Consider the following 15,985-nt stretch of genomic DNA (forward strand, 5'->3'; position numbering starts at 1 on the left):
TTTGTATTCCCTCTAAAGTGGCCAACCTTACTTGTGTGTGGTTCAGTCTGTCTTACAATTCTATAATTAAACAAATTTCTGTAACTTTATATTCATGCTTTCAGCAAACTTTGAAACATCTAAATTTTTATCAATGAAGGATATCACATATTTTTTACTTGTAAATACTTGATTTCATTCAGATTCTGTTCTAGACATTTTCTGAAATTGAGAATTGTCTTGTTGATTTCTTTTAGAAATAAACTCGGATTATTTAAAAAGGGGCTGAGAGGGCAGGATGATGAATATACTATCACCATCTAAGAATTATCTGGCAGTTCAAAAATATTAAAAACAATTAAAACCTCCCAGGCTGGAAAAAATAAACCATAAACTGAGCATTACCCTTGAATATGTAACGTGATCAATCTCCGTGTGTTTATTTTCCCTCTTAGAATCTAAATTTAAAAATGGAAAATACAGTAAACACACACATCATAGTAAACACAGTTGCTATTTTTGATTTTCTACAATGCTTTTCCTGTCATTTCTTTGTTCCAACACTATCAATCACAAACTAACCATCTCAGTGGTATGCAACAAGTAATACACATTTCAGTTTGTCTGCATTCTGTGCTGGAAACCATCCATGCCACGTCACTGCAGTTCAGAGTGCTAAGTGGTTCATGATGTAACTGTCACTGTGCTCAAGAAGAATGAAACTTTAAAATGTTTAATGATGGGCAAGTCAAACGCAAACCACTTTACTGTACAGAGCGTATCTTAAATGGGGATAATTTTCTTTTTTCACTGCTGATTAACCATTGCTTTTGTTTGTTAAGATATTCCCCCACACTCTACCCCAAGTATATAAAATACATAAACTATTTTTGCTTCAGTATTCACGAAAATGTATTTCAGTAAAAAAAAAAAAATGATAATTCGCTTTTCTCTTCAAGTATTTCTAGATAAGCAATAATAGAAAAAAAAATGAAGATGTTACTTAAAGATGACTGTATGTAGGCAAAAGACATGATCCCCAGCTGAACGCTAAGGGACACCATTCCGAAAGTGAAAGGCAAATGAGGCGTAAATGCACAATTTATAAACGTAGCAACAGCAATGGCTGCATGATTGTCTTATATTCTTTCCTAAGTGTGGCCCTAAAACCAGACTGACAACTCACATAACTGGGCAAGCTGAACTGTACAGATGTATAATAAATTTTAAGCGGCTGGCACTGAAGTCCTGGGCCTGGATGTGGACAAGTCCCTCCAACTGGCTGGATCTTTGGGTACGTTGGCTTTTTGATGTTTTATTCTGGTGTTTAAGCAGAAAGTATATGATTTCATTATATGCAGCAGGCTGATCTATAAGAAGAGAATTGGTAGGATAAAGCAAATTCCCAGTTATATGTGTGTACAGACACGGCTTTCTACAGCATGTACACATACACAACCACTAAGTTAGAGACAATGCAGCAGAAACCCCTCAGTGCCTGCTCACACAGGGCCAAGTCTAACCTTTAGCCTTTTTCAGTGGTGACATAATCTATTTGCTTCAAAGTAAAAGTCACCGACGCAGTGGTACTCTAGGGCTTTAAGGGTAATGTGCCAGTACTGAGCTGAAGAGGAAGCAACTGTAACCAACACCGAGATCAGACGGCACACACTCGACTCCACGGAACTTTCACTTCATACCGATGACACAGCTTTCTACCATGTTTTCTTCAGCATGACTGTGACGCTAGCTAAAATTTTATTCTTACATGTGTTAGTTCTAGTGAGCTTTTAAATTTGAAAAAAAACCCCAACTTTTTCTTAAAAAAGAAGTCAATACAATCAGCACAACTTTTTCTACCAGTTTCGCTTTCTTGTCCATTTCCTCCCAGTATTTCATTTTTATCCTTTATAATTTCATAGCAAAGTACCCGGATTACATTTTCTGGACTAATTAGTGATAGAACCTAAATTTCAAATGCTGTTTTGAAGAAGGGTAGAGTAAATAATTTTGGTGATCTGTAAGACAGCTGCATGCAATGTGTACTGTATTATAACAGCACCAAACCCTTTATAGAACCCAAGGGCTCCTTCCTCCTGCTTTATGCTGTTGATACAGTCTCTCATTCCCTCATACTGCGTGTTAATTGGCAGCACTTCGTAGCCCAGGTCTGTGTTGTCGATGATTGTGCGTGTCCCTTGAATGTGGAGGCGGTGCAAAACTGTCTCCAGTGGGAAGAGGAGAACATCAGAGCAAAGACTGGCAGCAAAGTTCGCAATCAGTTCTGGAAAGTAAGCATCCAGCATACTCTGCACAGGGCTGCTGCTCTCGGCTAGGTGGCTATTGTAGGTCTTTCTCTTTAGAATTAGCAGGACGAACTTCTGGATGATGGAACTGATGACGTAGTGCAGAACCCCGTGCAGCACCGTGGGAAACATCAAGGAGAGCAGGGGAAGGAGTCGCTTGCTGTGAGGCACGCCCAGGCCAATCACCCTTCCGATCCCTTCTCTAACACATTCCAGAATGCCAGCGTTGTCGCGAATGATCTCACTCTGAAATAAAGAGGGTAAAATAAAAATTAATAGCTTCTTAGTTTGGCACAGAAAAGGGACATGCTTACTGGATGAAGAAGAAAACATCAATAATTTGCAGACTCCAACTACTATCTAGGCATTCTTTTTTCTTTTTTTCTTTTAAATAAGATCTGACAGTAGTGAAGCTGGGAGGAATTCTTACTGGGGCAGGGAAGTCAGGGAGGAGACAGAAAGTGTCAACCTCTGCTTTCCAGGTCTCAAGAAGCACCCCACACTTGGAAGCAACAACTGCTTGCCTCAAGAGCAATACAGGGCTTCCAAGTCTTTAAACATGGGTTTCAACTGTGCTCCACTATTGACTGCTACACAACCACTGCCCCGTTACTTATCTTCTCACTGCAAGTGTACCACTGTATAAAAATGATACACAGTCTCACCTACATTTTTTTGCAGAGTGGTATTAAACACAAAACGGGCCTGGTAGTCAGCCATACTCAATAAATGTTATTTCATCATCTGAAAAGTTGGCCTTTCAATAAGTTGGGAAATAGAGACAAGAAAGCTCCTGGTATACCTGAGCCCACTGGTACACAGCTATGATCCCATTACTCAGGAGGTTGAGTCAGGCAGACTGCAAGTTTGAGGCCAGCCTAGGTATCTTAGTGAGACTGAATCTGAAAATTAAAAAACAAAAGCAAAAACTCCTGGGGGGGTATAGCTCAGAGATGGAGCAGGGCAGTGATGGGCAAGGTTTGCTAATTCAGTCCCAGTACTGACACCAACCAATCAGTAAATCTGTACTGTAAAAGTTCAACTGCACCTTGGGTCATGAACTGAATTCTTTCCACAATTCTGTCCATAAATCAAATTGGTCAAGAACCAAATCAAATTCAGTGGTTAGATACAACAATGACCTCATGGGGAAATTTGATGCAGTTGTCAAACAATTTGGTTTGTGACCAGAACTGTGGAACATATTAAGTTTATTGTAATTCAATTGTGTTTATAACATCACATGCAACAGGAATCACTGGGGCACTGTATTTCATATACGAAAGAGAAGAGTCAAAAATGCCCAAGTTTGTTGGCCCGGGGTCCTGCAGGAACAGAGCTGCTGATGAAGTGACTTGGGAAAGTTGGCCAAGACTGAAGAAATGTTGATTCCCGTACAGAAAAAAGAAGCACAATTGTTAAGTATCAGCGGCTTATAAGAAAAAGGCTCAAACAGACCATACTATGAGCATGGAAGTCCTCAACAGAGAGATATTTTAAACCATGAAACTCAATTCACCAAGTTTACTAATTGCTATGGTTTAGACCTAAAATGACCTCCACAGTCTCATGAGCTTATTGCTGAGGCTTTGGAGAGGTGTTTGGGTCACAGGGATGTTGGTGCTGAGGCCATCAGAGGATCCAGCAGCCGCAGGTGGTGGGGCCTGGTCCTGAGGGCACTGCCTGCAGGATGTACTACTCTCTATGCTCCTGGCTGCTGTGGGTTAGGCAGTTTTCCTCCTTGGCACCTTTCCTCCATACCATTTCTGCTTTGAAGCTAGCTAACAACAGCCTGATCTTCTGAAACCAGGAGCCAAGTGAAACTCTCCCCTAGTGAGTGCATTCTTGTCCTCATGAGGAAGAGCAGCTAACACTAACTCACCTCCCTGTCTCTGACCCTGCTCTCCCAACTACAATCTATTTGTAAGACAATAACCAAAGAGATCCTAATAAAGTCGCAAGTCAGATCATACTAGCTTTCTGCTCAAACTACCGTCTCCCTAAAGGGCCAAACCATTACAGCAGGCTACAATGTCTTCTATAATTCGGCACTTCTTATTATCCAACCTCAACCTCCATGCTTCCCCATCTTGCCTAATGAGTCTCTAAATATGTATAATACCATCCCATCAGAAGGATGTTATCTATCCTGACTCAAATGTCATTTTCTTCTTAGGATTGCCTTTAAAAAATATTAACCATTTTCCCTACCCATTACACACCCAGTTTGTTTTCCCTGCTTTATTTTTGCTTTAACACATCATCAGCACCTTATAGGAATCTTGTTTATGGCTGTCCTTCCCACAAGCATAGGAGGGCTGTGAAGACAGAACACTTACATCTGTTTTATTTATTTCTGGGTCCCCAGGGTCTACAAGTGTGTGACACAAACTGGTACTTGTGAATGTTTAATGAAGAAAAAGAGTTTAGCAGCTAAAGAGGAGACAGAGTAATGAAGAAAAATAATGTTCAGAGAGATCTTGGTGCCCCCAGATGGACAAAAAGCCCACAAGCTTGAAGTGAGAAGAAAGACACTCAAGAACCTAATATTCAGTAAGACAGGAGTAAGAATGATGGCTTATGGAATGGGCACAGACTCTGGATATTGTTGTTAGAACTAATTAGTCACAATGGATGATTGCTTATGCAGGATGAAAAGAACATAAAATAATAAGCTCCTCTAAAACTAAAATTTTGAATTAGGCTGAAGTTAACACAGTGCTATTAACAGAAAGGGAAAATAGATTTAAATGCAAACTACTTCTCAGGTTGATGAGACTAGCTGATTTTTGAAATGAATGAAGATTAGAGTTGAAATGACTGATTTGCGCGATGAGCACTCTCTGGATAATCATTATAGGAAGAGAAAAAATAGAGACGGTCAAAGACCAAGCTTTAAGATACACTGAAAGGGATGGTGGAGAAAAAAAGGTACTGAAAGGTGACTCAAAGACAGCAGAATCTAGGGGGAAGAGAAAAGAGTTTTAGAACAGCAGACCAAAGGAGTTTAAAGGACAGCATTCATAAGTAGGATGTGAAGCAAGCAAAGTAGTGAACATTAGGTTAGAAACATGAAAAATCTGTCCTGTACTGAGCCAGACATTTACAGATTTCCAACATTTAATTTTCAAAACTCAGTTATTAAAATAATATCATTTTATGAGTGAGAAATTAAGATTTTAAAAGGTTAAAAATTTATCTAAAGTAATAGATATAATTTAAATAGAGAAGAATCTGAGTCTACGCCAAGCCAAAATTTTTTCCGTTAATATGTCATGCTGCTTAGTTTTCTGCTAATTTTCATTATTTTTTAAAATAAGAATATATTAAGCAAGAGCAAAGAAAACAAAATATGTCTGGGTCACAAGATGCTATTTTCAGTTAAATGCAATTTAAAAAAAAATTAACATTGCAGTCAGAAAAGAAATGAAGAGGAAAAGAACAGAGAGAAGGCACTCACATATACTAAAGAAAAAAATGCTCGAGGATCTCATTTGATGTTGGAGACAGAAAACAGGTGCACATACAGGGAGACTGTGTTTTATGTGAAATCCAAGCTGCCTTCATCTTGCAGTTTTAAACCCAGGAAGGCTAGTGTAGGCCATTTGATTCCATGTACTTAAAGTGCCACCATGTGGTTAAAAACAGTAACAGACAGAATTTAAAGTTAGGATGTTCCTTAAGCTTCCTAGTAATCACAGCAATGGTCACAAGTGTTTCTTTGAAATCATAGTTTTAAAAAATTCTGTCACTAAGCTACCTGTAGGGATCAGATGCAAACTGTCAGGATGACGAGCTCGTGCTTAGATAAGTAAGATAACTGCACTATAAGATATAACCATCTGAGTTGTACATAGGCTCTCAGATTACTATACATTCCTTGTATTCACAGCAAGTCACGAGATGGGTTGTGAGATAACAGAACAGAGAATATAGCTGCTTACAGGGAGGAAAACGGATGTCCTAAGTTTGGAATGGAAATACAGGTGCCAACAATGTGTGATATACGTATGGTAGTTGTGAAATACATATTTTTAAAGGATACTGACTTTAACTGTTCTGCTAAATAGTCATGTATATACAATAGATTGAGTATAGGAAAAATATTTAGCTAAAAGAAATGACAGTGTGGAGACAGCTCACCTGTACTGTTTCAATTAGACTTGCCGAATAAAAAGGCATCGCCACAATGTAAGTTAGGCTGTAGAAATTAAAACAGATTTATCAGCATATTGAAACAAACTGCTCATATGAAATATTTAAATATGGACTTTAATATATCAGCACAATTTATATTCCAGCTATGATGACCTAAGATTTTCAACTATCACTACTTTGCCTTAATATTCAAGTTGAGAAACCTCTAACACAGGGCACTTTATTCAACAAAGATGGAAATGAAATCAAGGGTTAATAACACAGTGATAGCTTTCACAAAAATCAAGATTTTATCTAAAGACAACAGAAGCTCATTTACAGTTTGCTGTTGGGACATCAACCCGTATACAGCTAATACATCCTATAAATCTGACACTTAAAATTTAGGAGGAAAGATCCACTCCACAGCTTGCCTTTTTAGTGACAATTGAAAATGTTTCCTTTTTCTGTTATTGTCCCATTATCCATCCCCAGATTCCCATCCAGTAGAGCTAGGTCAGCCTTCAACAGTAGGTAAAGTCCCCTTTTACTGTTAAAAAAACAATATTGTACAGCTTTGCAAAGTTGTTTCCTATCATAAAATATTTAGGGATAGTAAATGACAACTTTGCAAGCCTGCAAAATATAGATATTCAAAAATCATATCGAAGTGGGACTTACCTAACCCTTAGGGGCCAGGTCCTGGTAAGGAGCAGTTTTCAAGGTGAATGGAACATCACTAAGTAATAATGTGCTAGAATGCCCACAGAGGAGCCAGCAAGCTGGGGGATTTCCAATTCACAATCTTCAAAAAAAATTAAAAAGAGTAAAATTCTAATCTACAAAATAGTTACTGTTGTAACACCACCAAGTGCCCTTAGGACTATATTTCAATGTCTCATTGCTATACAAACAAGTTTACATGTCTGTTTAGTAACAGAATATAGGTTAAGTATCCCTTTCTAGAAATGCTTAAGATCAGGGGTATTTCAGAAGAGAAAAGAAGTATTTCAGATTTGAGACTTTTTTTCTGCTTTTGGAATATTTACATGTATATCCTTGGGCTAAAACCCACGTCTGAACACAAAACCTGTCTATGCTTTATCTGTACCTTGTACACAGACTGAAGGCAAATTTATGATATGTTTAGATTGCCTGCATTTTGACTATGAACTGTCACCCAGAGAGGCATGGAAAATTCAGCTTTTGAAGCATTTTGGCTTTGGGATGCTCAACCAGTGCTGATAATTTTCTTAGAAATTTAGGCTGAACAAATTAAAGACCTTTGCTAACTTCCTATAAATAAAAGAAAAAAGTTGGCTGATCCCAGCTTTTCATATTAGTAAGAATTATTTTAAAGATCAAATATCTGTCAGGATCTTATTCTTAATTGTTAGCTGCCCTTTGAATGATTAATTCCCACAAATATTTTGTTACTCTAATTTCCTTAACTGTATCTATTAATAAGATTTTTTTAAAGTTGTATAGCTATAAAATGAATGAAAATTTCCAATAAAATGCCATTTTTGATACTTACGCTTTCAGCAGAAGATGTTCACCTATTTTTTTAGGATTCCATTTGTGTGAAATCTCCCTAAAATGTAAAAGTAAACTAAAATTGAACAAAATCCTGTTATTTAAAATATCTTAAATCAATATAATTTTCAAAATGGTAGTAATCAATTCTGATTTGTTTTCCTTGTAGCAGCAATATATTCAAATAGTGAAGATTTTCTTTTATGTAATACACTTGAAACAGCAGTGATGGTTCAGAAACAGAAAAGCATAGAAGGCTCTTTCCATGTGCTGACAGAGGGGCTGAGGAGGAGAACGTTCAACAGACTAAAACCAAACAAGACATTAAAAGAAGAAATGTAAACATGACATTTAAAAACTACAGAAGGAAATATAGAACAGAAAAAGGAAAAGGCTTTACGAAGTTCCAGGCATAAGAATTTAACAGTAAAACAAAATTAAGTAACTGCAATGCAGACATGTTGTATTTTTTGCATAGTACCTTATTTCCAGAGTATTCTCACTTTTGTGTTCACTTTCTGACCATTATTATTATCATTATTATTATTATTGTTTAGCACTGAGATCCAAGACTGTCTTTGCTTTGGCTGCTATTTCAATTCTCTGGGGGTAGGTGGAAAACAAAAGTAAAGAGGAAGTCAGGGGGAAGGAGAGAAGGACAGAGGAAGGGAGGGAAAGAGGAAAGGAAGAAAGGCAGCAGATACGGGGGGAGAGGTAAGCCGGAATACACAAGAGGACGGCTGTATCCTTCTCATTCAATAAATGAGAAGCATAAAGACAGAAAATAAATGAAAAAGAGGAGTTATGGAAGAAAAATATGTGTGTGTGTGCGTGCGCGCACGTGTGTGTGTCAAACAACAGAGAAAGCAGAGTACAAAACAAAGATGAGATTTCCAGCTGTAAGATTACGTTTCCATCTATCGACTGAAAATTACTTTATGATTATAAAACAAAATATGCTGCCTGTTCTGTACATCGTCCTGGTATTGGTGTCACTCTTATCATGGCCCTAGAGAGGGTTTCCCCAAGTCATTCCTTTTTAAGCGTGAAACTGTCATTAACACTGTGGGCCAAACAGGTCCATAACTTCTCTCTGTAAGGACAGGGCCACCTTCCTTTTAAATATAATGATAATTATTACTGCTAACTCTTAAAATGATCAAGGTTAAAGAGAAAAAGAAAATTCAGAATCAAGCATTAAAAAAAAAATCCTGCCTTATATCTATTCTCTACTTTATAAAAAGGGGACTTTTATAAAATGAGTACCTTAATGCCTGAAGTTTAGAAATTTACTTTCAAATATTTAGATGATTCAGGGAAGTAAAAATGTGATAAAGGTCTTGTTTCTTTATCAAATGTCAAAATACATGTAAATATGCTTTGGTTTGCTAATTTCAAGCAAAGCCTACCTACCGTTATAAATGTCAGTTAGGCTTGTTTCTTCACAGTTAACTTTCTAAACTTAGTGTTTCCATGTGAAAATCCATGCTAAAATGGTTCTTCCCCATTATTGTATAAAACAGCTCCTGCCACAGTTCCCCAAAATCTCCATGTCATTGAGTGCGGCAGGCATATTCAGCATGGACCCATGAGACATTTGTTCCTCTGCCCTTCCAGAAGCAGCCTTCACCCCTGTACTCCACCAGCCCTTACTGCTCTGGCTCTGGTTCCTAGTCTCTTTTCTGGTGTCACTTTCTGAATTCTTTGCAGGCCCATCTTTCCTAACCAGCCACCTGCTGCAGGAGTTCCCAAAGGCTCAGGCACTCTTTTCTTATTCCATGTGGTACACTGGGCATTTTCTGGGGCATAGCTTCAAAATCTCTCAAATTTACCCTCAATTAAAAGTTTTTTATATACAAGCCTCACACCATTTGCTTACTGATAATCCCACCTAGATATGAAAAAAGATCTGAAAATGAACTGAATTAGAATGAAATCAAGTTTAAAACATTTATTCTAGTATTCTCTACTGAAGACCTATTAATCAGAAAGAAATTGGCTGAATTTGAGGAATTCAAAGACTATTTCATTATGTGTGAAATAGCTGAGGATTCTGAAGTAAGTGAATTAAGGGGAATCATTTGGAGAAAAGAAGCAAGATGTTTATATTGTACAACCACAAACACGCGATGACTCCAAGCTAAGTTGGAGTTCAGCTGAGTTTTGTGAGACTGGACTACACGGGTGGCCTCAGTGACACGCCTACCTCCTGTTAATGACATGGAAACATCAAATGTCAATAAAGGGAAGGGTCCTTTGGGGAGACTCATGCACAGTCTACCTCATTCCAACTGGGGGAAGGCTAGGGGGTACATGGGAGGTTCTGGCACCAAAGAAAGAGCTAGCAGACAATGATTCCTTAAAAAGGAATGCTACTGAGAAATTACTGTGTAAGTGTGTGGACTTAAAAGCCCTAGACTGTTTGCTTTTCTCTGAGGTGATCATAATCAGTTTAAAAATAAATACTGGTTAATACACACTGTTACATCTGCTTTACCTAATAGTCCCACGCAGTCTAGGAGCAACTGGTAATTTCTACTAATTGCTTTGAGTTAAGTTTTTTTGTATTGTTTTGATCTGCCATGACTCTACTTTTCCCCAAGAAAGGTCAACCTGCCCAAAGAATACATTAAAAAAAAAAAAAAAAGGTTATGTACTACTTCAGATAATGTCTTTACTTGACATTCTGTTGATTACAAAAGCTGAAGTCCTTAAAGCCATCTTTAGTATCACCCCACCTTTCATCTACTATTCCTCTTTGATCACCAAGTTCCATCAATTTCATGTATTTTTTAAAAGTGTCCATTTACCTCAATTAAAAGATACTGCCCTGGCCCTTGCTACTAATATTTCACACATTATTGTTATAACTTACTAGGATATCTCCTTTTATTCATTTTGGTCTTCCTTTAATCTCATCCACTGCTAAAATAACCCCTTCAAAACAAAAGGTTGTGTTGTTTTAGGTATGCCACTGACATTAGTTACAACTCTTTAGCATCCTTAAAGTAACCTAAAAAACCACACATAGTGTGGGTCCTGCTTATTTCTTTAGCAATACCTTCTACTCTGCTCTTTCTTTTTTCTGCCTGTCAATCACATGGGTCCTATCTCCTCTCCATTACTTGAATTCTCAATTCTGCCTCTGTAGTACATTCACACAAACAGCAAGCACCTCCTACATACTCTCAGGTCTTGGGTTGAGTGTAATGTTGCTAAGAACCGACACAGGATCCTACCACCACGATTCTCATAGAACCATATTCTTTCCCATTGGAGAATAAATGTATTTAGTTTTTGAGAGAGGGTTTCACTGTGCAGTTCAGGCTGGCTTGTACTTACTTTTGTAGCCCCCAGGCTGGTCTTGAACTCAAGAGATCCTCCTGTCTCAACCTCCCAAGTGCTGGGAATACAGGTGTGCACCACCATACTTGGGTCCACAGAACAAATTTCTATTTGTAATTATTTATCCTGTGGTGTGATTATTTTGCTAAGATATATTCTTCTACTAGATTTTGAGCTGAGTAACAGTTAATTTTGTTTCTTCTCATTACAAACCTGACACATAGCCTACAACCTAGCACATGCTGGTAGTAAGCACTTCACTAAGTAAGTGAATTAACCAATGGGATTTATCATCAAGAGTATTGAAGTACAATAATATAACTAAGATAACTTTTTGTGTGTTCATTATTAAAATTTGAAATGAAAATAAAATAAATTCCCATACAACTTGAAGGCCTGTTTATCTGTGGAACAAGAAGGTAACATAATCAATTTTAAAATTCTATGCCTTCCATTTCTATTTCTTTTTCCTTCTCTTTAATGTGAAGCGGCCTCTGCTTTGGAGAATTAACATGACTTGCCTACGTCCCTGGGGTAGCCAGGACTTGAACTAATAATGTACTGATTTTAAGCTGCATTTTTTCCACTCTACCAAGCTGAATTTCCTGAATTTTATTAAAATTTTACAGAATTTTGTGTTTTTGACTGTCTAAATGTCCTCAGTAATATTTGAATTCAAGTACTTACTTTCAAGCTTACTTGTGATATAGAAAGCAGCAGTAGGAATAAGGTCAGCCAAGAACAGAACAGCCTTGGAGGGCTGCCCACAGGGGTGCACAAGGCCATGCAGCTGACCTTCAGCACCAAAAAGAAAACAAAATCTCCCAGAAAGTCAAAAGTTTTTTTTTTATTTTAAAGAGGAAAAACAGTAAAAACAATGATATAAAATTTTAAAAGAAAATATAGTTGGAGAATAACAATGGTTACTACACTGTCTATTACTCAAAGTAGTGGCTTATATTACAAGAGATAGGAATGAAAAATTGATCAACCAAAGGTCAATTAAGACTCAGGACATACGAGAACTTGTACTGTAATGTCATGTACTTCGGTAGTGTCCCAAATTTTCTGATCAAGAAGATTATGGGGCCAAAGAGGAAAGTGATCGATGATGTAGAGTGTGCCTAAGGAGAGTGACATGGAGAGAAAACATTCTCTCAGGCTTTCACAGAGAGCACCCTGGCCAAGCAATGGCCGTGAGTCATCCACATGGCTGACACTGACAAAGGTTCTACAATCTGAGGTACAGTATCTCAGGATAAATCCTGAAGGGATTTCACTGACCTCCTCAGACCAAAAAGCTACAACTCTTGTTGCACAGGTCCTGCTTTACCTTGGTCTTAACCATCCAGTAGAAAAGTATGAAGACGAAATATAGGAAGTAAAGCCATGTTGTTATGTTGAGCTGTGGGGGACTCAGGTCAATAATTTCTGACATTGCCAGTTAAACAGAAGACTCAATACTATTATAGGCTACTGGACTCTGAATAGAATGATTTGTTCTAATGGTGTTTGTAAATAGGATCTCAAGTCTGCATCTTGTACAGCAATTAACCACTAAGAAGAATATATGCAGTGTGCTAATTATTGAAACTGTCCTACCAATTTGATTTGAAACTGTCTCATCGCTGTTTATCAATAAAATTTTGAAAAAAAAATTGATCAACCAATATAAGCATAAACCTTTCTTTTCAATGAACCAATAGACATTAGTATAAGTATCTCAACTATCTTATAAATAAATATATGTATTTTAAAAAATTATTTATTTGTTACAGGGTCTTGCTACACAGTTCAGACTCACAGTGATCCTGCTGTCTCAGTCCCAGTGCTGGGATTACAGGCATGCACCACCATGTTCAGGGTTCAAGGGCCAGGATGACATGTGGTACTGGAGAACGCACTTGGGTCATTGTGCTGGCCAGGCAGATGCATAGACCGCTGAGCTACCTTCCCAGCTGCATAAATATATGTATTTATTTAACAAAATCAAAGTGTGAATTGAAGACATGAAACCATTAGCTGGCCATATATTTCTAACCTTTCATTGTTTTGCTTCTACTGTCTGTTTCAGTATTTTGTATTGAAGGAACTTGAAAACAGAAGTTCTTCAAAAGCAATCACATTGGGAGAAAAGCTAGGTATCAGTCTCTTGCTGTCTTTCCCCAATCTTGAGGACATGTAACATAGCAAGAGCTACACCTTCAGCTATCTAACCTCCTCGACAACCCACAACATTTACCCTTGGTTCTAATTTTGAATTAACGAACCATTCAAAAGTCCTTAATGGTATTTGTGGACTGATTCCAAACATCACAGAATCATGACAAACAACACCGAACAAATTTATGGTGTCTGACATCTGTTAATGTTCCTTTCCTATACTGTTTCCATATTGCCTTATTATTCATTTTGTAACTGTCCAAATGGCTCTCATTCTCATGATTTTCTGCTAGAACCTCAACACTTAATGTTTCTGTTATCCAGTAACCTTAGAAAGAGCTTCACAGAAGAAGACACTCAGCATACCTTCCCAGTTCCTCTTCCTCTAAATGTATCTATAACCTCTTGCTTCTAGTATTATCATGTACCATACTGTATCTTACTACTGCTTTTAACTTGTTTCAAAGACACCACTAATTACATCCCCTTCAACTATCTCTCCAGAACACACCCACCCATATACATGAGATAGCACAAATACGCAGTTGCTCAGGATTCTGTCTTTGGGCCACTTTATATCACTTAGTGTATAATTTCTCCTTAGCTGAATTTCACCCACTGTAGTGCTTTAAGTTCTATGTTTCTTCCACAATACTTGAAACTATATTTCCAGCTCAAATTTCCACAAGACTCTGATCCACAGTTCCAACCATCTAGACATTCTCATTGAGACATGATGATCCTTACATATCTCTCAAGTTTCGTTTATTGAATTCATCTTCTCTACACCAACTGACTTCATGAATTCCCCAACTTACCTCATCCTGGCCTAGTAGATTTCATAGCTAGTCATTTTTTATTTTTTTATTCTACCACTTGAATATGTCCTTGATCAAAACCTTCCTACTTAAAAAAAAAAGTCTCAGATTCCAATTCCACTGAGATTAAAACATTAGTAAGACATGGATGTACTTCAACATTTTAGCTTCTCTTCCTAATATTACACCCAGTACATAGGCAATATTCCAGGACTAAGCCATTTCTCTCTATTAGCAAAGTTGTTCGAATTCCCTAACACTGGACATGCTCTCACCCCTCCTTGGAATGACTTCCTTTTCTGCCAAGTCAACTCTTATATATAATTCAAGCCCTAGCTCAAATTTCAGTTATTTTTGGGAAATTCTTACCAATAATTCAAGGTACAATATCACTTGGCCTCTGAAGGGGACTATTCAATTACATAACGAATAATGCAGAGTACTATAATCAAACTGGCTACATGAAGAACAGGAATTCTTTAGATACTCATATTTGTTCCTAATTGGCAACTTCTGGCAAATAGAAGGAACTGAAAAGGCACGCCTAAACAGATACTAGGATATACTAGGACATGAAGCATTTGCTTCATCACATACTAACTCAACAGGATATAATTAATCACATAATTTAATTCTGATTAGCTATTAAAATGGTGAGATTTTTCACATCAGACTGAATATTGGGGAAAACAGAGTTTATTTTGTTATTATGTTTTTATTTTTTTGGCGAAACCCAGGCCCTTGCACTTGCCAGGCAAGTGCTTATTCTACTGAGCCATCTCCCCAGACCTCTATGGAAAACAGAGTTTATTAATAAAGCTGGCCATTGGACCCTTCCGGGTTACAGATCTTCAATGTCTGACAAACATCCATACAAGCTTTTCCAATCCTTACAGATCAGAAGCACCTCCAGCCTCATTCTTAGTTTCACCTCTGCTTAAATACCTACTTGGTTTCCACGGCAATGGGATTCTTTGTAATTCTGTTTTCCTGTTAGTTTCCAATATCTTAACAAGGGTGGGGAAGGATTGAAGGAGTGAGAGCATCCTAACGAGGGTGGGGAAGGACTGAAGGAGTGATAACATGAAGCATTTGTCTTAACAAAGGTGGGAAAAGTTGGAAGGAGTGACAACATCCTAATACAGGTGGAGTGAAGGGTAAACTAGAGCTTCTTTTGCTAAAATGGAATCAACCGAATTGAGAGCTGCCACCCCCTACAGTATTACAAACAAAATTCAGAGTTAAGTACTTTAAGATAGTTTCCTATATATTATAAACTAATGCTGAGAAAAGTGCCAAAAGGGTACCTTGGCAGAGGTGTGAATTCGCTAATTATGCCTTCTGCTCCAAGTGTGACTCCTTGGACAATGAAGGTACTTCCCATTCCTTTCCATAGGGCTCTGGGTCCCTAAAATGAACAAAATTTACTGTTATTTCTGCAAACTCCTAAATTTTAAATGCAAAAAAACTTAATAGAACTTGCTATGGAATATTTGCTGACACTTTTAAATGGATTTTTCTAATAGAAATCTTACAGACAAAACTATAACTGATTTTCTATCATTATTTTAATATTTGCTAGGCAGCCAATATTTAGGCCAAAATGAATAAGCACCCCTAATGATTAATTTATTAAATATCTCTAACATCTCTATAGTCAAATCCTTAACAGTCCTATGGTTTGGATAATACAGAGGTATG

At 37.5% G+C, this 15,985-nt stretch overlaps 1 protein-coding gene across 1 annotated transcript in view; it reads right to left on the minus strand.

Moving 5' to 3' along the window:
- Window positions 1-6: 6 nt before the first annotated feature.
- Slc25a46 (solute carrier family 25 member 46) overlaps window positions 7-15,985 on the minus strand; it is a 40,640-nt gene continuing 24,661 nt past the window's right edge. The window contains exons 5-8 of the mRNA XM_023703401.1: window positions 15,592-15,692; window positions 7,960-8,016; window positions 6,429-6,486; window positions 7-2,531 (exon numbers count right to left, since the gene is read on the minus strand). Coding sequence (XP_023559169.1) covers window positions 1,953-2,531; window positions 6,429-6,486; window positions 7,960-8,016; window positions 15,592-15,692 — 795 coding nt within the window. The 3' untranslated portion in view covers window positions 7-1,952. The remainder of the gene's footprint in view (window positions 2,532-6,428; window positions 6,487-7,959; window positions 8,017-15,591; window positions 15,693-15,985) is intronic.

Source organism: Octodon degus, unplaced genomic scaffold (genome assembly GCF_000260255.1).
Source record: "Octodon degus isolate 3935 unplaced genomic scaffold, OctDeg1.0 scaffold00169, whole genome shotgun sequence".
Classification (NCBI taxonomy): domain Eukaryota; kingdom Metazoa; phylum Chordata; class Mammalia; order Rodentia; family Octodontidae; genus Octodon; species Octodon degus.